At 39.1% G+C, this 23,136-nt stretch overlaps 1 protein-coding gene across 1 annotated transcript; it reads right to left on the bottom strand.

Moving 5' to 3' along the window:
• Positions 1 to 241: 241 nt before the first annotated feature.
• LOC109919623 (troponin I, slow skeletal muscle-like) lies at positions 242 to 23,136 on the bottom strand. The gene is made up of 7 exons (XM_048610263.1): positions 23,121 to 23,136; positions 22,993 to 23,002; positions 14,612 to 14,656; positions 9,259 to 9,390; positions 2,019 to 2,108; positions 1,747 to 1,920; positions 242 to 346 (listed from the first exon to the last, which is right to left on the bottom strand). Exons 1-7 carry the CDS (start codon positions 23,132 to 23,134, stop codon positions 242 to 244), a joined length of 570 nt encoding a protein of 189 aa, XP_048466220.1. The 5' UTR covers positions 23,135 to 23,136.

Genomic DNA, 23,136 nt, shown 5'->3' on the forward strand with positions numbered 1-23,136 from the left:
CAAATTTCAGCCTGCCCTACCAATCTCACATATGTATCTATATGCCTTGATCTGTTCCTTGCAGAACTGGAGCTCCCCAAGGTCAGGATTTGATACCTGTAAATATTAACTTGCTTTTTCCCTTCAAATAACTGCTGTGTATTTTCAATGGTTTCTGCTTTGGGTGCATGCTGGAGGAATGTATTTTTATTGTATTTAGGTTGAGAAGAATTTTCTTAGCTGCTTCTTGCGTGTTTACCTGTTACTGAGGAGGAGCAGCGGTATCAAATATCTTTTTTCTTCCTTCCATCCCAGACATTGCTTCCACATTCTTACGCCAGTCATGGACTTCAACTGCTTTGTGTTCCTTTGAAGAGAATAGAATATATCTTAAATATATCCTTTGACAGCATCTTCCTTCTTGAGACAGCACCTTCTGAACCTGTGACCTCTACCACCTGGAAGGACAAAAGCAGCAGTTACATGAGAACACCACTGCCTGCAAGTTTCTCTCCAACTGATACACCATCCTGACATGGAACTATATCGCCATTCTTTCATTGTCACTGGGTCAAAATCATGGAACCCCCTACCCAATATCACTGTGGATAAACTTACACCATATAGAATGCACTGGTTCATGAAGGCAGCTCACCATCTTCTCAACGGTGATTAGTGATGGGCAATAAATGCTGGTCTAGCCAGCAATGCCCACAACCCATGAAAGATTAATATAATGCAAATTTCAGATAAAATGATGCATGGAGATATCATAATGGTCCTTGAGGTTTATGTACCAGTCACTAAGCATGTACATTTATTTCTTTGGAACATCATAAAGTAAACTAAGATTGCTAAATATATCACTCGCTACAAATTTGAAATGTTTGAATTGAAATTTGGGACTTCCTTACACACACTTTTGTTGTGCTACAGTGTTCCGTTTTGAAAGTGAAGATAATGAAGATACGTGTACACAAAAAGTGATTAAATAATTAAGAAACTTGAGATTTCCTAGATACAAGGTGCATGGAAATAGAATTCCAGAAATAGAATTCCATGAAGTGACATAAGTGAAATATTTTCACTTAGCGGGTGTTGGGAGTCTGAAGGGTGTTTGAATTAGAAACTCTCATATTATTTAACAGTATTTAGATATTCATTTGCATTGCCATAGCCCTTAGGTCTGTAGTCAAAAGATAGAAAATGGGATTAGTGTTATTAGATATTTGTTGACTGGTGCAGTTATGATGGGCCAAATGCCCTCCCTCTGTGCTGCAAATGTCTATGAGTCAATGAGAATTGAAAGACTGAAAACAATAGAGAAATTGGATGATGATAAAGATTGAGATCAGTAGCGCTGAACAAGAGATTTGGAAAAAGAGAAAACTAGATGTAGAGAGGATGCAAAAAAATTAAAAAAGAAATATTGAAGACAAGACAGAGAATCAGTCAGCTCTAGATGCTTATATGCCTCCTTCCTGCCTTTCATTGTAGGTAGTTTCTGTGCAACACTTTTTCCATGATATTGACCTGTTGACAAATATGTAAAACAGAAGATATAATTCAGAATGTTTTTCAAAAACTGTGCAGTATAAACTGAACAGTACCATTTCCAAAAGCGCAGTTGTAATTGCAAATAACAAGTGACTGTGAGTATGAAGTGAAACTGAATGCCCAAAAAATCAGAAGTGAAATATTTGTACTTAAATATGATAACAAAGCTATTCACCATTAACAGCAATACAAAAATTGACTGCTCCAAACCTTTTCTTCTTCCTTTCTCACTGATTTTAGATTTGATCTCAAATCCATGGAGGTTTTGCAAGTGTTTTCTGCTAGAGCACCCAGCATTTCGTCAGCAGATACTCTGACCCGACGTAGGGTGGGACGTTTGAATTTGCCTTTGAGATCTAAGATCCTCTGGTTTAAGCTTGCAATCTAATGTAAGAAAATATAATGTTATTCAGTCTCTTCAATTTGATCCTCAAGTTTACAGCTCCAGTTTTCTTTAATAAAAAGAGATCTAAATGATTCACCTCTTTGGCATACTTGGACACTTTAACTTCAACGTCATAACGCTCTGCATCAACACTATCAATCTTCTGATGGAATTCTTTACAGATATTCTGGAACATTCAAAAATAACATGATCAATGTGACTAAAGAACTTTAAATCATTTATTTTTTCTTCCCTTCTATCCATTCCCTTTGTGGGAGCTATTGTCAATTTCACTGTCAGATAGGATAAAATCAAATGGATTATGCATTGAATAGGTGATCTGCTCCATCGTATAAGTATATCAAATATTGAGGGCGAAAATTATCTCCACTCTATCATTTCTCAGTAAACTTATCCTTAAGATTCTAAATGGCCAGAGCCTTATAGACACTCTAGGTTGGCTATCCTATTCATTTTGCTTGTCCTCTTTATTGATGGTAAAGGATTCCATTCTCATTCTTTTCTGCTCTCCCTCATTACTCCAATCTTACATCAACCAGGTGGAGACCAAGAAAGCACCGTGCAAAGAACTGTATCTATCAATCTGAATTAAATCACTCTACAATGCAGAGTAAGATATCATTTCTGGAGTGTATCATTAAAAATACTTCAGTACAACTTGCCACACTCCAGCCTGCAATCTTCCATTGGCAATCCTCAATCTATGTCAAAGAGTCATCCTGTTCAGAAACAGAGTCTTCGGTCCAACTCATCCACGCTGACCAGACATCCCAATCTGACTTAGTCCCATTTGCCAGCATTTGGCCCATATTCCTCTAAACCATTCCTATTCATATACCCATCTAGATGCCTTTTAAATGTTGTAATTGTACCGATCTCCAAGACTTCCTTTCGCAGCTCATTCCATACACGCACCACCCTCTGCATGAAAAAGTTACTCTCAGGTCCTTTATAAATCTTTCCCTTCTCACTTTAAACCTATTGCCTCTAGATTTGCACTCCCCTAACCTGGGGAAAAGACCTTAGTTATTCATCCTTTCCATGTAAGGTCACCCCTCAGCCTCTGACTCTGCAGGGAAATAAGCCCCAGCCTATTCAGCCTCACCCTATAGCTCAAACCCTCCAGTACCAGTAACATCCTTGTAAATCTTCTCTGCATCCTCTCAAGTTTAACATCTTTTCCTTAGAAAAGTGACCAGAATTGTACGCAGTATTCTCAAAGTGGCCTCACCAGTGTCCTGTACACCAGCAATATGATGTCCTAACTCCTATACTCAGTGCACTGACCAATGAAGGCAAACATACCAAATGCCTTCTTCACCACCCTGTCTACCTGCAGATCCACTTTCAAGGAATTCTGAACTTGCACTCCAAGTTCTCTTTGTTTGGAAACACTCTCCAGGACCTTACCATTAAGTGTATAAGTCCTGCCCTGATTTGCCTTGCCAAAATACAACACCTCACATTTATCTAAGTTAAACTCCATCTGCCACTCCCCGATTGATAATTTCTTTTTTCTGTTCTTATTCCAGTGAAGTTTTGATATAACCTTCCATTGTTCTAATGTGCTTCTTAAAATAATGGGATCTCAAAAACTTTAATATACTAGCTGTATGATAATTTGTGACTTGTACAAATTCAAATTCCTCGCTTCATCTTCAGTGGACTACTCATAAAAATCAAAATACCATTTGCTTAATTAGGCCTTTTTCTGTAAGCTGTCTCGTAGCTCAATACTTGTGTTTCTAAGACCTAAGACTTTTCTACTGTGTTCAAAACTTACCATTTAGGTAACTATTTCTTTATTGTTCTTTTTCCCAGTTGCATTTCTTCAACATTTTTGTATTGAACTGTTTATGTCTCCTTTATTAACTCGTCAGTGTTCTCCCAATCTCCTGTATATTTCCTCATAGATTTCCATAACTCTTAATTTGGTATTGTTATCAAATTTCAGTTTAGTTTCTCATGGGGCCATGTCCAAGTTATTTCACCATGAATCCCTCCTGTACTTCATGACCTATATTCTCCACAAATATCGATGATCTGTAGCTGAGGGGCATTGTTGTATGAGGTTGTAGACATGTTCGCTGAGCCGTTGGGTATGGTTGCAAACATTTCATCACCCTGCTAAGTAACGTCGTCAGTGTGCCTCTAGTGAAGCGCAGGTGTTCTGTCCTGCTTTTTATTTACATGCCTCGGTTTGCTGCGGTGGTTGGTATTACTTCTGGTTCTGTTTCTCAGTGGTTTGTACACCGGGTCTAATTCAGTGTTTTTGTTGTTGGAGTTCCAGTTGGAATACCAGGCCTCCGGGAATTCCCTGGCATTTCTCTGTTTGGCTTGTGCAATTATGGATGTGTTGTCCCAGTCGAATTCGTGTCCCTCATTGTCCGTGTGTACTCAGACAAGTGAGAATTGGTTGTGTCTCTTGGTGGCTAGTTGGTTGAGTATCCGTATTTTCAGTTCTCTTCCGGTCTGGTCTATGTAAACATCGACCTAGCGAGAACAAGAGCAACTATACGGAGTCTTCAAAAGGAATGGATACCCGAAAAGCACAATCGCGATTATCTCCAAGACAGACCACAACAGGAAGACACAACACGACCAGACTCACTAATCACCTTACCGTACATCAAGGACATTTCAGAGATGACCACAAGACTGTTCAGACCCCTAGATGTCTGGGTAGCCCACAAACCAACAACCACTCTACGACAACTACTGACGAATGTAAAGGATCCCATAACCAAAACCGGTGTAATATACAAAATACCATGCAAGGACTGTGAGAAACACTACGTAGGCCAGACCCAGAAGAAAACTGACAATATGGATACACAAACACCAACTAGCCACCAAGAGACATGACCAATTCTCACTTGTCTCAGTACACACAGACAACGAGGGACACGAATTTGACTGGGACAACACATCTGTAATTGCACAAGCCAAACAGAGAAATGCCACGGAGTTCGTGGAGACCTGCTATTCCAACTGGAACTCCATCAACAAACACATTGACTTAGACCCTGTGTACAAACCACTGAGAAACAGAACCAGAACTAATACCAACCACCCCAGTGAACTGAGACATATAAATTACAAGCGGCACATAACACTGACGCTTCACCGGAGGCGCATCGACGATGTTACCTAGCAGGGTGATGAAACATTTGCAACCAAACCCAGCAGCTCCGCGAGCATGTCTACAACCTCATCCACGACCCAAGCTACAAATCTTCTCGAAAGCTTTAGGCATTGTTATATAATTGCAGTTTCTACTATAAACCCAACGTAGTTCCAATGGAAGTGTTTCACATTCATTTTAATGTTTTACAAAAATAGAATTTCTTGCACAGAATGTCTTGCTGGAAATTCTGAGATCATTCTGATAGTTTGCTAAGTGAACCTCATCCCAAAGCAATCCAGTAATCACTAGAAGGAACCACTTACAACGCACTATACTGGATATAGAGAGTTTTCTTCAATGCAAATAAGTTCTGAGATATGCATTGTCTATCGAATCATCAATAAAAAATTAAAAGCAAAACACTGTGGAGGCTTGAAATCTGAAACAAACACAGAAAATGCTAGAGAAAATCAGTAGGTCCAGCAGCATCTGTGGAGAGAGAAAAAGAATTAACATTTCAAGTTCAGTATGACTCTTTTGCAGAAAAATAAAAATTGTTTGATATTCTGGATTTTTAATAACTGTAAATGGTTTCCTGCGTTGGTATGGTCTGCAGGAAGCATGACTTTAAATGGAAGTGCTTTTCTCTAAGTCAGCCAGGAGAGGGAGGGAGGAAGGAACTCTGCAAAATCATGCTACAAGGGAAACGGGATAGCAGCAGTGACATAGAGTAGCCAGGATATCCAGTGCCATCTTGATGACCGCATGTAATGCTGTTAAAAGCTAATGGCATTATTTGTTCTGGCAAAGTAAGACCCTCCAAGAACTCATGTTAATGTGTTTTGCTCCCACAATGCTAAGTCCTCTCAACAATTTAACATCCATGCCCACAAATTTAGAGGAGGACTATATAGCCCCTGCTTTTACTTGCAAGTGTTCTTCACTCACTCACTTCTGTGTCCTTCCCCTCCACCAAAAAATACAGCACATATCATACTGATTACAACCTGGATACTGGAACCAGGGATTTATTACAGCTCATGGCAATTAGAGGTCATCTTCAAATTCTTTTTTATTGAGAAGTAAGATTAAAGCTATATAGTGCACAAATATATTATCATTTAGGATTCGGATTTTAAAATAGAGTCAGATAGAAGTTTCTGTGAAGTTTATTTTTAGAAGTTCAGTGAATAATTTTGAACAGTGACCTAAATACATCATTTTCAAGAAGGCATGTGAGTTCAGCCATATGCCTGACGGGATACTTGCAATGTTAATGGATGAAATGATTAATATGCTGAGTTTTTCAAACAGACTAGTGGGCTATTAAGTTAACTATTTTTCTTTAGATCAGAAGAATGGTGACTTCAGTTTGGGAGAGAGATCAGCTCTCTCCTCGCAGGAGAATCAGATCTTAGATCAAGGGAGTCAGTCACACTAACCAAAGTGGAGTGTTCACACTAACCAAAGTGGAGTGTCCACACTTGGGAGAGCTTGGACAAAGTTTTCAAATTGCTTGGGGTTATAATGTTTAGGCCATCAGATTTGTGAAAGGTTCATGACAGCAGACTCTAAAAGGTATTGCAAAACTGTCTCAGCATTCTATAGGAAGAGTCAGTTTAATAATTAAAGAGATTAGAGTGATAGTTCTCTGAAATTGAATATCTGTACAAGTATAGTGTTGGGAGAGCAGCCTATGGCTTGGTAGGACTATGGTGACTTTAACTTTTTCATGTTGGGAAACAGGTTAAAACTTTGTTTTTCTATTTGTGTTAGGATCTTTCTAACTGTCTTGTATCTAGATATAACCTTGTTTTTTCTCTTTTATAGAATAAACTAATGTTTTGTTGTTAAGCAACATTAGCAGCCTCATGTACATATATTTCAGTGACTATCCAACACAGTAACAAACTGGAAGATTAATCATATGATCTATCAAACTAGGTTTGAGTTCTGCGATCTGACTGGTCCAGTACTACCATCATCTGGGATCATTCCTTAAAAGCAGAGATAGGTAGCTGGTAACTGCCCTGAGCTTTATCCTTTAATCCCATATGAGAGGAAACATGGGTAATTTTGGGCTGGGAAGCCATTCACAGAATTGAGGAAAGGAAAATAAAAAGGTAGATGCCAACTGCAATTTCCTCATGCCGTTTTGTTTGATTTCTGCTTTGATTGTATAGGGTGGCATATAGATATTTGCAATCTAGTTCTATTGAAAATAACATGCGAGTCCTTCTCCTTAGCAACCATTTGTAGGCTCTCCCATCCGCTTCTTCCAGATGTACCTGTGGAAGCAAAAGCTGAGGAGGCTGCCCACACTCCATCACTATTTCCCTCTAAAGTTACAACCCAAAAACAATGGCCAGGAGAAGTAAAGGTACATTAGACAAATGAAACAGAGGTGAGTTTATCAAAATAAATGGCAACTGTGAGTGGAACATGAGGAGGAAATCACTGCTGTTCAGAGGTTAGAAGATGTCATTCTTCAGCTGAAGAGATTGAAGATCTTATGGATCCTATCTTTCTTGCAAAAAAATCAGGTGTGTAGGTGCTGGAAGCTAATTTTCAATCTCTGCAACAGAGGTCCTCTGATGGATAGGATCTTAATACCAAATTCCACCATGGAATATGTGGTATGACCAAGTAGCTATGGTGGTCCTAAAGGCAGTTTATGCTTCCTCTTTGAATACTCATACTGACACTGTACAAATTGGTGGCAGATTGGAGAGGGCTATCTCCTTCCACATCCCAATAAATGTAGTTGGGATACAGATAAATATTTCACTGGATTTTACTAATCCTGTTGTTATCATTAAATCAATTTTCCTGCATATCAGTAGCTAAAAAGATGCTGCACACAATCTGGGGGTGGGGATGGGGTGGGAAGGTGGGAGAGTAGTAGGAATTGAGTTGTTGATACTGTCTCTCAGGATAGGGAATATGCATGGATTGTCACTACACTTCTCAGGAGATAAATTAAAGAAACCAGGGCAGGCTGCACAAGATTTGTAGCATTCAACAGCTCAATCGAAGGACATTTAAATACTGCAATGTAGGATAAGTGATTTATATATGAATATAATTTATTTTTGAGCATCAATTTTTGAATTTAAATTGGAGGATATAGACTTTCTGTGTTTCTGAGTGGTTTGATTATTAACTTATAAAGAGTTCTGTAGCCATGGTGACTCCTTTTAAAGTAGTTTAAGAGAGATAGCCCCCAAGAACTAATGGAGTTTTGTTTATATTGGAAGAGTTTATGAGAGAGTATTGTGGCATATTATGTTTTCTGATGGCAAGTTCTAGACTTTTTTTTAGGATTAGAGTGCAACACCCATAGCTTGCAGAGAAAGCATTCAAATTTAGTTTCAGGTTGGGCAGTTCTGCAGGGTTCTTAGCTGAGGATGGATTCATAAAGCAGTTGCTCCTAAGAAAGGAAGAAGATAGATTTGTTTAAAAAAATTACCTCACAATGAAGAGTTCAATAACAGCACCAGATAAGAAGGGGTTCTTTGAAACTGAAAATGATGTAGATTCTCCAGACAGGGAGTTGGAAGTCACAGTTAAATTAAGCCTATAGAGTGATAGACAGAGATTTTCTCTGAGGTGAGTACTCTGCAGGTGTTTTGGAGATTTTTGAAGAAGCATTTTGGAACCTGTAAAGTAGTGTTTTTGGGATCTGCAAAATGGTTTCAGGATTGATTGGATTATATTCTTGCCATGTATTTTGAAAGATTTAATTTGCTTTTTACATTAATATTTTTATTTATTCTATTTTATCGCCATTTCTCTTGTGAAATAACTTGCTGAAAACCAAATCTGTAATATCTGTGCTCATGTTTCAACGAGATACTACCTCATGAAAACCAATATTAAAAATGATCTTTCAGCCCAGGATCAAACTTGTTCAATAATAATAGCTGGGATCATAATAATGCATTGATCTAGTTTAAAGTTGATACTTGTAATATCTAATGGCCATAGCTACAGAAGATTGGGCTGGTGTTAAATTAACTGTATTGGTGAAAAAAAAGTTTAAGGTTTCTGTATTCAGTAATTGCTGAGCCGCATGCTACATTCAAACTGTTTAATCTCACATAATTACAGAGGAACTGACTGACTCCTGAAGATTTCAATATTATTCAACATTTTTACATTGTTATTAATTCCAAACAATCCAGTTTACCTGAAGTTCCTGAATTGAAAGACTTGACATGTTAAATTGTGGCACACACTCATTAAGCATTCGACTTTTCTCAGTATCTCGCTCACTCTTCTCTTTTTCCAGTTGCTTGCATGCAATTTCAAGCATCAATCTCTACACATAAAATACAATTGAATATGTTGAGAAAACTTCAGCAATCCCAAAACTTTACATACTCATTTTAAGTACCAATTTCAAACAGTAGGGTTTTGTCTTCTTTAGGTAACTTGATCCCTTAAAATTATTTGCCTGATTTACCACTAGCCAGTAAATTGCATGTTAGCCATTAAAACTACTTTTAGAAGCATTAATACTTGTATGCAAAATCTCTAATAAATGAAAATCACCAACTCAGCCAATTTTGAGGCAGATCCAATTACTTTCAAATTATGAACTTTAACATAATTGGCATGAACAGCAAAAATGCATTGTATCCTGAAAATTACCATCTCTGGTGTAAATGGGAAGTGCTGTCTCCAATTTCTAGAGATAGCAACTTAGTCATTATCAGTGGGGCTATGTTACTGTTACCATTAGGATTTTGTAGGTGTGGATGGAGGGGCATGGATACCAGGAGAAGGGGATATGACAAGGAGAGGAGGAGCATTGGTGAAGGATAATAAAGAGAGGCATTAGAGAGTGTAGCGTGGGAAAAGGTGAATGAAAAATTTATGACAAATAGAGTGAGACAGATGCATCTGAATGGAAGAAGGGGCGAGAATGCAAAATAAGGGACAAATAGATGAGACTTGGAAGAGGAAATTGAGACAAAAGAGTAGGGAAGGGTGGCACTAAAAAGGAGTTTGATTAAAATAATGGAGCAATGGTTAATAATGAAGGACAGAGATTGGATGGCAGTGAAAGGAAATATTCTGGGGAAAATGAAGGGGAAAAGCAGGAGCAATAAAATACATAGAAGTGGGAGGTAAAGAGATGGCAATGGGGGCAAAGCAGAAATGGGTAATATCAAAGGGAAGAAAGAATGAAACAGAAGTTAGTATCTTTGAGGAGGGAGAAGGAAGAAACTTGAGTGAAGATTGTAACTCTCAGTGGAAATTAGGGAAAAGCCAGGGGTCAACCTCAGAAGCCAGATCTATTATAACTGGTTTCAGTACCAATTCTGACCAGATGCCTACACTCTCAGAAAAGGATATATAAAGAGGCAACTGCAAGGCTGCTGTTAGAAATATGGAAATGTGAGCAAAACTCAGGATGAGTGATGCGCAATGCTTGCCTTGGCCCCACAAAGATATGTTTCGTACTATTCTCTTGAAGTTTCCACTTATAGTCCAACAGATTTTACTGGTCAATCTGTCCGTAGCAGATTCTCCAGTCAGTGTGGACTATTAAAATTGTCCTGGCCTCATACTGGATCAGTGAGCCCACCAATATTCATATTTTCATAAGGTGTCCATGAGTTGGGTGAACAAGTCAAGCTTCTTGACATTAAACGTCCATAGCCAGGCAATATCAGAATGGCAAGAGATTCCACAGGGTTTAATTTTAAATCCACTTGGACAGTGAATGTAAATTGAGAGCAGAAGAAGAGTAGCAGCATTAATTCAGTGGGAGTTGGAAGGGAGATTGCCTTTCTACAGTAACTGATACAGGACAATGCTAACCAGCATAACACTTGTGCCAAGGATAGTACCAGATTAACGAGGGAAGTGGAAGGAGACAACTGGATTTAAACAAATTGGATGGGAAGAAGAACTGGGAAAGTTTAAGTTTAGTGTTTCTGGTGAAAGTACAGAAATTTCAATGGGACGCAGTGTATTTTTGAATTGATGAAAGAGAATGGAGTACCTCTGTGAATTGTTACATATTGGAGTATCATTTTGAGATGATTGTGTTTGTGACAGTGGTCTTTTGAACAATCTGAATATCCCAATGTTTGCTCATTACTTTAAATTCAATGATCTACTTTCTGTAATATTATATTATGGTGGCATGGTGGCTCAGTGGTTAGCACTGCTACCTCACAGCACCAGGGACCCGGGTTCAGTTCCAGCCTCGGGCAACTGGCTGTGTGGAGTTTGCACATTCTCCCTGTGCCTGTGTGGGTTTCCTCCCACAGTTCAAAGATATGCAGGTTAGATGGGTTGGCCATACTAAATTGTCCGAGCTGTGGTGAGCTGCCTTCTTGAACAACTGTGGTCAGTGTGCCATAAGTAGGAGCACAATGATTTTAGGGAAGGAGTTCCAAGATTTTTACCAAGTGACAGTGAAGGAATAGCAATATATTTCCAACTCTGGATGGGGAGTGGCTCAGATAACATGAAATTTATGGTGTTCTCACGTATCTGCTGCTCTTGTCCTTCTAGATGGCAGTAATTGTGGGTTTGGACAGTGCTAATAAGCTTTGGTGATTTTCTACAGTGCTTCATGTAGATGGTACACACTGCTGCTACTGAGCATCGGTGATGGAGGGAACGAATGTTTGTAAATGTGGTGCCAATCAAGTAGGCTACTTTGACCTGGACAGTGTCAAACTTCTTCAGCTTCTTGTTGGAGGCCGAACTCATCCAGGCAAGTGGGAATATTCCATCATGCCCCTTGTACTTTGTAGATAGTAGATAGGCTTTGGGGAGTCAGGAGGTGAGTTACTTGTTGCAGGATTCCTAGTCTCTGACTTGCTCCAAAAGCAATAGCATTTATATGGCCGGTCCTGTACGAATTAAGAAAGATTGTTTTTTTCAATTGACCTCATCATTGAATCCCTGTAAGATATTTCACTAAGTGTGTTCCTTCTACCTGTGGATACCTACTTTGGGTTTTCATATACTCATGGTTCTTTTTCTCCAGTACTAATGAATGAATGTTGAGAAATCTACAGCTTGAAGTACAGAAGCACAAACTTCAATCTTTTAGACTTTGTTTATTCAAATCTATGAGTGCTATTTTAGTTTCAAAATGGCATCCATGGCACTCATATATACTTCTCAAGTAACTTGAGCCAAACAGCATTTTAGTGATCACATGTATGCACGTGCAGAGACCATCTGCCAGAGGAATGTAGGATAAGCCAATTGTGACGTCTGTATCTGATGCTCATTTTATGCCAGCATTGCTATTTTGAAGCTCAAAACTCCAGCTAACATCCTCCATAACCTTATAAAGTTGAACACACTTACAACAGCTATTCAGAGGGATCATCAACCAGTTCCAGGTTAGTTGCTGATTGTTTTCTACTGGTGGTTTCTGCAATTCTAAAAGTGTTGCAAAATTTCTTTATAGTTTATAAAGTCCGCAAGGAGCAGTGTGAAAGATATCGAAGAACTTTTCCTTGAGTTCAAGGATTTCATACAAGGAAATGGAGGAACAGAGAGATTCTAAGGAGGAGATCATAGTCAGCAAGGGAAAAAACAATCACAATCTGAACTTGAACAGTCATGTTTGGGCAGTTGCCTGCACTCAATAAGAAAACACTTGCTGAAATCTGGCGCCTTAGAACTGGGCAAGGATAGTATTTCCAGTCATTGTGAAGGTGACTGGTGATGAACTATTGATTGTGTTGGCTTCAAAGCTGGAGCTGACAAGATTTGCAACAGCCCACAGTTTGCCATCCACTGTTTGTGTAGGGGACTAAGGCTGTTTATTTAAAAAAAAATTCAATGCATTTAACTCTTTCTTGTCTTGGATCAGCAGCCAAAGCCCAACTTTGTGAGAATTTTATGATTCCTGCGGTGCAGGATGCTGTGTTTCACTTTCCGGCTACCTTATGTCAATCCTGAGATATATGGCAGACTAAAATGATTCTACTCCCTCCCAATCCAGATGGTGTGTGATCCAAGTCTAGCATCATTTCCATACTTTACAGTTTTATCACCATTAAAAGTGAACTTAGTGTTCGGTTTGCTTTATTTTTTAGCATAGCTAACTTGTGTGGTGGAATGTTTATTGATTGGTGTATTTGTACTCTGAGATCTCTTCGTTTCTCTACCCCCACCTAGAGTAGTACCTTCCGACTAATATATAATAAATTACACGATTTTGCAAAAGTCTTCAACACCAGTCTGAAAAATGTCTGTGAACGAAAGTTCATGACCATGGTCGCCTTCATAGTTACTGACAGTGATGTCCTCGAGTCTGCTTTGATGTTGCAGTTGTGGAAGCATCAAGTGGCAAAATCCTATGAGGATACCATCTGTCCCACTGTTTTTTACAAAGGTTCAGCTAAGAGAATCAGTTGCTGAACTCTCTGGGCAAATATGGCCTCCTGCTGAGATGTCTTCTCCCTTCCTTTACTTCCCTCTTCCAATAATTGTTCCTGTTCTGTATGACTGTTGTTCTCTCTCTTGTCCAAGTTTGATGTATTCCGAGTTAGTGGCTACTACTGCACCTAGTTCTGGGAGCAATTTATTTTTTTCCAGAAGCCATTATCTCTGCAAAATGTTCTTCAACATTTACCACTCCACCCGCATAGACATTTCAGCATTAAACAGCTACAGTAAACATCAAACACTTGCAGCATTGAAACAACAGCTCCCAAAAAATAACATGCCGAGCAATTTACAAGGTGTCGCTGATCTCTTCACGTAGCACTGGTAGGGGAAATCCATCCTCTGCTGAATGCACATTCAACTGCGTGGGTTTAAGAGAGGGTGTTAGCTCAAGTATTGATCTCGGAAATGGCAGTATGTCATTGTAACAGCATTGCAAGCTGATTGATGTCTTGAACTGCCTGCTGTGCATGGTTCTGATTATTATTCATTGTGGACCTCATCACCCTTATGAATGTTGCATGAGTCACCAAGAAAGTGTGCATGCATGACGTTTTGGCCCCAAATGGCACCCATAGCACCCAAAAAACTGTTGTTTATCATCCCAATTTTGCATTTGTTGTTATGTTATATCAACCTTGTTGAAGATGTTGGTCTGCTTTCTCTAATTTTCAAAATTGCTATGTTGGACTCATAAGCTCCAGGAGTACAGGAAGATATTCATAGGAATGGGTTCATTGTGTGTAAATAAACTGTATAAGCTCTATTACTGTGTCTTTCATCTGCTAGTGGAACAATAATCTAAACTGGCTTTCATCCATCGCCTGCAAGGTGACTGATTTACAGTTAGATTAACTGATATAGTGGTAATTCATGTACACCAACATTGAAGTTACCTCATGTGGTAACACTGGAAATAAAAGCTTCTGGAATTTTTATCGTCAACATTAAGTATTGCTACAACTTAAATACCAACTGACTGGTGCAATGCCTGTCATGCCAGGAATTCAGATGAATGTTAGGATGTATTATTCTTGGTGGAGGTATCTATTTCTTTGTTAAATAGAATGTCTTTAAGTTGTGGAATTGCAGCAAATGCATCAAATTCTTACCTTAAGTTGGATTCTGCGTGCAATCGGAACTTTGGCTTTTCTTGGCTTTTACGATACAAAATGAATAATTATTTAAGCACACTGAAACAAGATAGCTTCAATAAATAAATCAAAACTAAAACTGATGGCAAGCTGCCGAGTCTGTAAACAGCAGTATAAATTACAGGGCCACAGTGCAATTACATTCAGAATGTGCAAGTTTTTGGAGAAAAGATGCTGTCATACTCATTGATAGAAATGTCATTGATGGATTGATTATCCCACCTTCAAATATATTCAAAGGCACTAAATCAAAATTACTATAGTTTAATTTCTACATGGAGTTTTTATCGCAAAACATTGTCTTCTGAGTACTTGAATGAAAAATTTTGCACCTGCAAGCAATAATTTTCCATAACATAGACAGTAAACTCTAACTGAGTACATGTGATTTTTCTAATATGCACTAGTCATACCCCATGTGGCAATAAATTTCTCCATAAACATTCAGTGGGATTGGGTGACACTTTGTGCAATAAATGCAGTCGAGAGTGAAGGGACAAAAATGCCTGGTCTATGCTACTTTTTGTGAAATAACTGCACAGTAAGAACTCAGTTTCTGTTGATACAAAACCACGGAGAATGTAGTGAAAACGTTTTCAAAGGCATGGGTTCTCCAACTGGTATCATCTCAGGTTCAGTGGTAACATGCTTTCTTGCCTTTGAATCAGGATGTTGTGTGTTCATGCTTCACTCTAAAACTTGAGCCTGAAATTCAGGCTGGTGCTGCAGTGCAGTAATGAGGGCCTGCAACATTGTCAGAGGTGACATCTTTTGCAGTGGATGCAAAATATCTGTCTTTTTGCCTGGATATAAGAGATTCCACAGTTTTCTTAGAAAGGATAGTAGATTTCTCTCTGGTGTTCTGACCAATATTTATTTCTGAACCAACTTCATGAAAACAGATGATCTGGTCATTATCAATTTTATGTTGGTGGGACCTTGCTACATTGAAATTGGCACTGTATTGTTTACACTACAGTAATGACGATACTTTAAGCAACTAATTAATTGGCTGTAAAGTGTTTCAGGGTATTTTGATGTTCTGAAAAGTCCTGCCAAAATAAATTAGGGATACGTTGATAATCTCAATCAGAGTAGCTAACAAAATGGCTACTCTTGGAGAATATACATTTGTACTGGTTCCTAGCTGAGGAACATGAGACATAGAGGTCATTTGATGATTAAATCTATTTATTTCACAGGCAGTATATTCTATCATCAGCTCCGAAGGAAGTTACAAAAACCACGCTTGAAATTCATTAGAAGTGTCTGCGTAACATTCAAGATAAATCTCTAGACTATCATTTAAATAACCCCACATCTAGTAGATAATTCTGACCAGTGTCATGGGCCCTGGGTTTAACAGCCCTCACCTGGTAGAATCTGGTGAAAGGGCAGTTAAATTTGAATGTTAGTGACCCCACCAATGCAGTTTTGTTCCTGCCATGTCCCTATATTTAATCCACTGTGTTGAGTGGATGAACAGGAAGTGAATAGGAGTCCTGATTTAAATATAATGATAAGGTCTGACAATATCATCCAATCCATAGTACTAAGCAGAGGCCCGATTAGCTGATTGGGAGAAGAAGCATCATCATGTTATGTCCCAAGCAAGCCTGGCTCAGACAAGCCCCAGAAGATGAGTTCAAAATTAATTTGCAAACTTTCTCATTGGTCAGGGAGTGGGTTGGGAAGCAAGAAGCCTTATGTGTCCTTTGAACTGGGCACTGCCCTCTCCCTGAGCATTGGATAGCCACCCCTGTTGTGGCTATGTTCATAGCCCACCCCTACATCCCCACGCCATATTGTATCTCTATTCAGTTATTCTCACGGTGTCTAATGTATCAATGTTCTTGGGACAAATCAGGACAAAAATTACTGCTAGCACAATTCCACCCCTCCAATAGTCACCAATGATCGATACAAAGTTTGAATACTTGTTCTGACTTTTTGTTACATTTCTTTGAGACATATCCATGTTCTTGGTGTTCTTTGCTAATATTAGTTTCATGTTGGCTGAGTAATTTCATTTCCGGTCTATCGTCACTCACCAAATCCATTTTCTCTTCAGCTTTTTCTAATCACAGCCAATTTAATACATTGTTATCTGGCAGCTAACCAGAATGAAAATGTTCGTGCAAGTATGGCATTGGTTTTACTCCTCAGTCAGCCAATGTTGAGTGGTTCCTATTCAAATGGCCATTACGTTACATTTATTCATATTAAAATCTGCTATTCTTGGCACTTCTTAATTTTCTTGACACCAGTCATTCTATCAATAGAGATATTTGTTCTGTGTTTTAACTGTAAATTGGAAGAAATCTAAGCCTAGCACGTTGTGGTGAGGAGATTTTATTATTTCACTGCCATTTGCCATAACGTCTATGTTTAAAATGGAGTGAAGATCCAGAACAAACTCTTTGAAATACTATGCTCTCTTGCAGAACTTTTCCAAATGATCATCATCTTCTGCTTTCTATTTCAAAGCCCATTTTCAATCCAGCTGCATAATTTGGCTCAACGAAGATATCTACAGTATCCTGGCCATCACTTATTCTTTAGCCAACATCTAAAACAATTTATTTAGTTATACATTACATGGCTGTAAGTGGGTTTTGTTGTGTACAAAATGATTGCTGCAATATTTATGTTACAATAATATCAATTCTTGCTATTATTGCTCACTTCTTTCAAGTGTCACTGTGAGAATTTTGTAAAATGTCATTGTATATTTGAACACTGGATAGGTGTCATCCATATACTTAGTTACTTATTCAAAAGATTTGAGTCATTTTGTAAGGTCCGGCCTGTCTCTTCTACATCGCCTGATAATCTCTCTGCTCTTTAGATTAAGATAGATACACTATATACAATTTCTCTAAACATTTCCCCATCACTCATATTAGACAAACTGGCTTCTAACTTTCACATAATTTTATCCACTACTTTGAAAATAAACTTATGGCAACATTTGATTGAGAAACAGACCAGTCAAAAAAACAGTTTCTTTAAAATGTTTGTGGAATTTGTAATTCTTTTTAAGAATTTTTGGAAAGGACGTTTAAAAATTTATATCAGTTGTAACGTGCTCAATTGTCATTTTCCTGAATAGTAAGATTTATTTGACCATGAGACATCAGAACATTTGAGCTGGAAGCAATGCCAACTGCAAAAGCAATTAACATATCAAAGTTGTGTGGCTGATAATCAACATACAGATGCAGAAGCACCATGTGAATGTGCTAAAAGGTCTAAAACCTGGAAGGCTGGATAGCTTGGAGACACCAAAGAGCCAAGTATTTTTGCCAGAAGTAGCAAAGCCATGAACCAAATATTATTGGGGAGGCGATGGCCTAATTGTATTGCCAATCCAAAAGCTCAGCTAATGATCTGGGGAACCAGATTCAAATCCCACCATGGCAGATGATGGAATTTGAATTTAATTTTAAAAAATCTGATATTAAGAATGTACCGATGACCATGAAACCATTGCTGATTATTAGAAAAATGGTGGATTTTGATTTCAATAAAAATCTGGAATTAAGTGTCTCATGATGGCTGTGAATCCATTATTGATTGTCCAGAAAACCCATCTGGCTCACTAATGTCTTTTAGGAAAGGAAACTGCCATCCTTACATAGTCTGGCTTATATGTGACTCCAAACACTCAACAATGTAGTTGATTCTCATCTGCCCTCTGGGTAATTAGTGATGAACAATAAATCCTGGCCTAGCTAGCAATGCCCTCATGAATGAATTTAAAAAAATCCAGCTCAGTAATGTGCTTCAGGGAAGGGAATTCTGCCATCCTCACCTGGTCTGGCCTAGCTGTGACTCCAGACCCATGGTTGACTGTCAACTGCATTCTGAAATGGCCTAAATTGCTAAAAATCTCATCAAACAAATGAACTGGACAGGCCATCTAGCATCGACCTAGGCACGGAAAAGGCAACGGCAGAATCTGACCTGTTGACCTCGCAAAGATCTCCTTATTAACATATGTGGGCAAGTGCCAAAACTGGGACAGCTGTGTCATAGACTAGTCAAGTAACAGCCTGACAAAGTCATGCTTATGTATTAATACCTTACACAAAATGTCCCAGACACCACCATCCCCAACCTGGATATGTCCTGTCCTACTGACAGGACAGATCCAAGAGAGATGTCCGCACAGTTGGATACAGTCATGAGGGAGTCGCGCTGGGAGTCCTCAACATTGACTCTGGACCCCATGAAGTTTCATGGCTTCAGGTTATACATGGGCAAGAGGACTTCCTGCAGATTATCACGTACTCTCAGCTGATGAATCAGTACTGTGTATGTTGAACAACACTTGGAGGAATCACTGAGAATGACAAGGGTGCAAAATGTACTCTGGGTGGGGGATCTCAATGTCCACCACCAAGATTGGCTTGGCAGCAGTATTTCTGACCAAGCTGATTGGGTCCTGAAGGATATAGCTGCTAGACTGGGTCTGCAACAGGTGGAGAGGGAGCCAACAAGAGGGAAAAACATACTTGACCTCATTCTTACCAATCTGCCAGCTACAGATGCATCTGTCCATGACCGTATCAGTAAGAGTCACTACCGTACAGTCGTTTTGGAGACCAAGTCCTGTCTTCACATTGAGAATACCCTCCATTATGTTGTGTGGCAGTATCACTACAAAATGGGACAGACTTCAAACAGATCTAGCAACTGAAGACAGGACATCTATGAGGTGCAGTAGGTCATCAACAGCAGCAGAATTGCACTCCAGCATAATCTGCAACTTCATGGTCTGGCATATCCTCTACTCAATCATTACCATCAAGCCAGGGGATTAACCCTGGTTCAATGGTAAGTGCAGGAATGCTTAAAAATGAGGAATGAACCTGTGAAGCTGCCAAACAGGACTACTTGTGTGCCAAACAGCATAAGCAGTAAGTCATAGGCAAAGCTAAGTGATCCCACAACCAATGGATCAGATCTAAGCTCTACGATCCTGCCACATCCAGTCATGAATGGTGATGGAAAATTAAACAGCTCACTGGAGGAGGAAGCTCCACAAATATCCCCATCCTCAACAATGGAAGAACCCAGCACATCAATGAAAAAGATATGGCTGAAGCATTCGCAGCAATCTTCAACCAGAAATGCTGAATGAATGATCTGTCTCAGCCTCCCCTGGCGGTTCCCAGCATCATAGATACCAGTCTTCGGCCAATTTGATTCACTCCACATGACCTCGAGAAACAGTTGAAAGTTCTGGATGGTGGAAAGACAATGTTCTTGCAATAGAACTGAATAATTGTGCTCCAGAACTTGCCACCCCCATAACCAAGCTCTTCCAGCACAGTTATATCACTGGCATCTGCCTGACAATGAGGAACATTGCCCGAATATATCCTGTACACAAAAAGCAGGACAAATCTGCCCCATCAGTCTACTCTTGATCATCAGCAAAGTAACTGAAGATGTCATCATCAGTGTAATCAAGCAGCACCTATTCAGCAATAACCTCCTCAGTGACACCGAGTTTGAGTTCTGCCAGGACCACTCAGTTCCTGACCTCATTACAACCTTGGTTCAAATATGGACAAAAGAGCTGAATTGCAGAGATGAGGTGAGAGTGACACCCCTTGATATCAAGAGACAATACAGTATGGAGCTGGAGGAACACAGCAGGCTAGGCAGCATCAGAGGAGCAGTAAACTTGATGTTTCAGGTCGGGACCCTGCTGTGTTCCTCCAGCTCCATACTATGTTGTCTCTGACTCCACCATCTGCAGTTCTTGTTATCCCCCTTGATATTAAGGCTGCATTTGACTGAGTATGGCATCAAGGAACTCTTGGAATCATGGAAAACAGGTGGCAAACTCTCCACTGGTTGAAGTCATACCTAGCACATAAGAAGATGGTCATGGTTGTTGGAGGTCAGTCAGCTCAGCTCCAGGACATCTCTGCAGGAATTCCTCAGTGTCCAGGTCCAACCATCTTCAACTGCTTCATCAATGATCTTCTCTCCATCATAAGGTCAGAAGTGGTGATGTTAGCATATGATTGCACAATGTTCAGCACTGTGACTCCTCAGATTCTGTAGCAACCCATCTTCAAATGCAACAAGATCTTGACAATATCTAGGCTTGGACTGACAAGTGGCCCTTGACATTCAATGGTGTTACCATTATCGAATCCCCCACTATCAACATTCTTGGGGTTATTATTGACCAGAGACTCAACCAGATTCACCACATGAACACAGTGGATACAACAGCAGGTTAGAGGGTAGGAATACTCTGGCAAGTAACTCACCTCCTGACTTCCCAAAGCCTGCACATCATCTATAAGGCACAAGTCAGGAGTGTGATGGAATACTCCCCACTTGTCTGAATGAGTGCAGCTCCAAGAACAGTCAAGAAGATTGACACCATCCACAATCCAGCTTGCTTGATTGGCATTACATCTACAAGAATCCACTTCCTCCACCATTGTCACTCAGTAGCAGCAGTGTGTGGAATATACAAGATGCACGACAGAAATCCACCAAAGATCTTCAGACAGTACCTTCCAATTCCACCACCACTTCCATCTAGGAGGACAAGGACAGCAGATATATGGGAACACCACCACTTGCTAGTTTCCCTTCAAGCCACTCATCATCCTGACTTGAAAATATGTCCTTTTCCTTCATTGTCGCTTGGTCATAATCCTGGAATTCCCTCGCTAATGGCATTGTGGGTCAACCCACTATAGGTGGACTGCAGCGATTCAAGAAGGAAGCTCACCACCACCTTCTCAAGGGCAACTACAGACGGGCAATAAATGCTGGCCAACCAGTAATGCCCACGTCCCATGAATGAATATATATTTTTAAAAATTGGTTGGTCAGTTGAAAAGGAATTCTATAAACCTATGCCATTAGAACTGAAATGACCCAAGGAAGAGAAAGTTTGTAAATATGAGCTTTGTTAATACCCATGAATTACAAAAATGCAAGTTATTATCAGATAGCACACTTGAAATACACTGTGTGAATGTACACATGTGAACTGTGTAGCTATGTAATACCATGCACACTGAAGGGGAATTCTTGTAGTTACAGGACACATTATTTTAGCATTAACTACAAAATGCAAAACTCACCCTTTCATTTGAAGTGTCATTTCCTTGCCAATAATTTATATCGATTCCAATTAATTTTAAAGTAAAATTTACCAGAAGTAGAATTTTTTTGTTATTCATTTTTTTTTCAGTGACGTCTGGTAAATGTTGATATTTTAGTTTATGGTTCCTTGCAGATTTCATAGCAACCTGTGGAACTACTAAATTAAATAACCCCTGTTATAATTATTTTCTCATTTACTGAATGTTTATATGGTCTATTTCACTTCACCTAGGTATCTGGTGGAAACTTATTTATCCTTTTGATGATACAAATGACATTTGACAGCTATAACTTGATATTTTTCTCTCTCACTGGTTGATTTGCCCAAATAATTTCAAATTTTGATTATACCAGATGTTTCATTGACATATGCTCTATATTAGGAAGAACTTTACTTTCCTCCTAACACTTATCACACCTGACGTAAGAGTGAGTGGTGCCAACACTGGGTATAAGCAATAGTTAAGTACCCAAGACTTATAATCCCATTGAGATTCAAGAATAAAAATGAGTGAATCATTTACCTATGCCCAGAATTTAGAGAGAGATCCAAGATTTTGCAAATTGTCATTTTTCTTAGGAATGGAGGAGGTGATTCTCCATCTTACTAGCCCCTGACACCAAATGTGGGTTAGTGCGGTTTCTTCTTTTGTCCAGGAATTTGATTAATCCGTCTTTATAATGTTGTAGCAGAAATCTTGCCAGTAGACAACTGGTGTGAATTCTGCTTTGGTATTTAGAATAGTCCTTCATCCTTCACTAATCGAGAACAACATGGTGCTTATTGCCAGTTGACAAGAAACAATATTGCTTCTTTTGTCATTTGTAGGTGTCCTTTTCCTTCAGCCTGGCATTGCCTTGGGACATCTCAAGCAGAGCAAATGTGGTTTGGCACTCCGAAGAAATGATCAGACATTGCTGAACCCACTACTGCATTTTAAGATAGGGTTAGGAGCCTCGTTCTTGGATGAATAGGAGACCCTTTCCAACCATACATGCCCCCCAGAATTTCACTCATTTTTTCATTCTTTGCTTTCATTTCAACAAGTATAAAAGACTGTAAATGTTATTATAGAATATATTTAGAATTGTTTGTAAAGTCTATCTACAGGCTTATTTAGGACCATCGTGTGCCTACCTTATTTGTTAAGGCAATATTCATAGAAAGGAAATAGAAGAAAACCAAAACTAACCTGTATATCGCTACGTCACAGGGAAAAAAGACAGAAAATACAATGGTAATTCAATTTCTGAAATGCATGTATTTCAAATTGTAATCTGCTTACAAAATTTCGAAAACTTAATGATTTTCAGTACTTACTTTCCTTCTGACATTT

This window comes from Rhincodon typus, chromosome 22 (assembly GCF_021869965.1).
Source record: "Rhincodon typus isolate 14 chromosome 22, sRhiTyp1.1, whole genome shotgun sequence".
NCBI lineage: Eukaryota > Metazoa > Chordata > Chondrichthyes > Orectolobiformes > Rhincodontidae > Rhincodon > Rhincodon typus.

What these genes read in the sequence shown, in the direction of transcription:
- LOC109919623 (XM_048610263.1), bottom strand. An exon ending in TGTCCAAGTATGCCAAAGAG is followed by an intron (nt 1,921 to 2,018) that starts GTGAATCATTTA and finishes TTCTTACATTAG; the next exon opens with ATTGCAAGCTTAAACCAGAG. An exon ending in TGAGAAAGGAAGAAGAAAAG is followed by an intron (nt 347 to 1,746) that starts GTTTGGAGCAGT and finishes TTCTCTTCAAAG; the next exon opens with GAACACAAAGCAGTTGAAGT.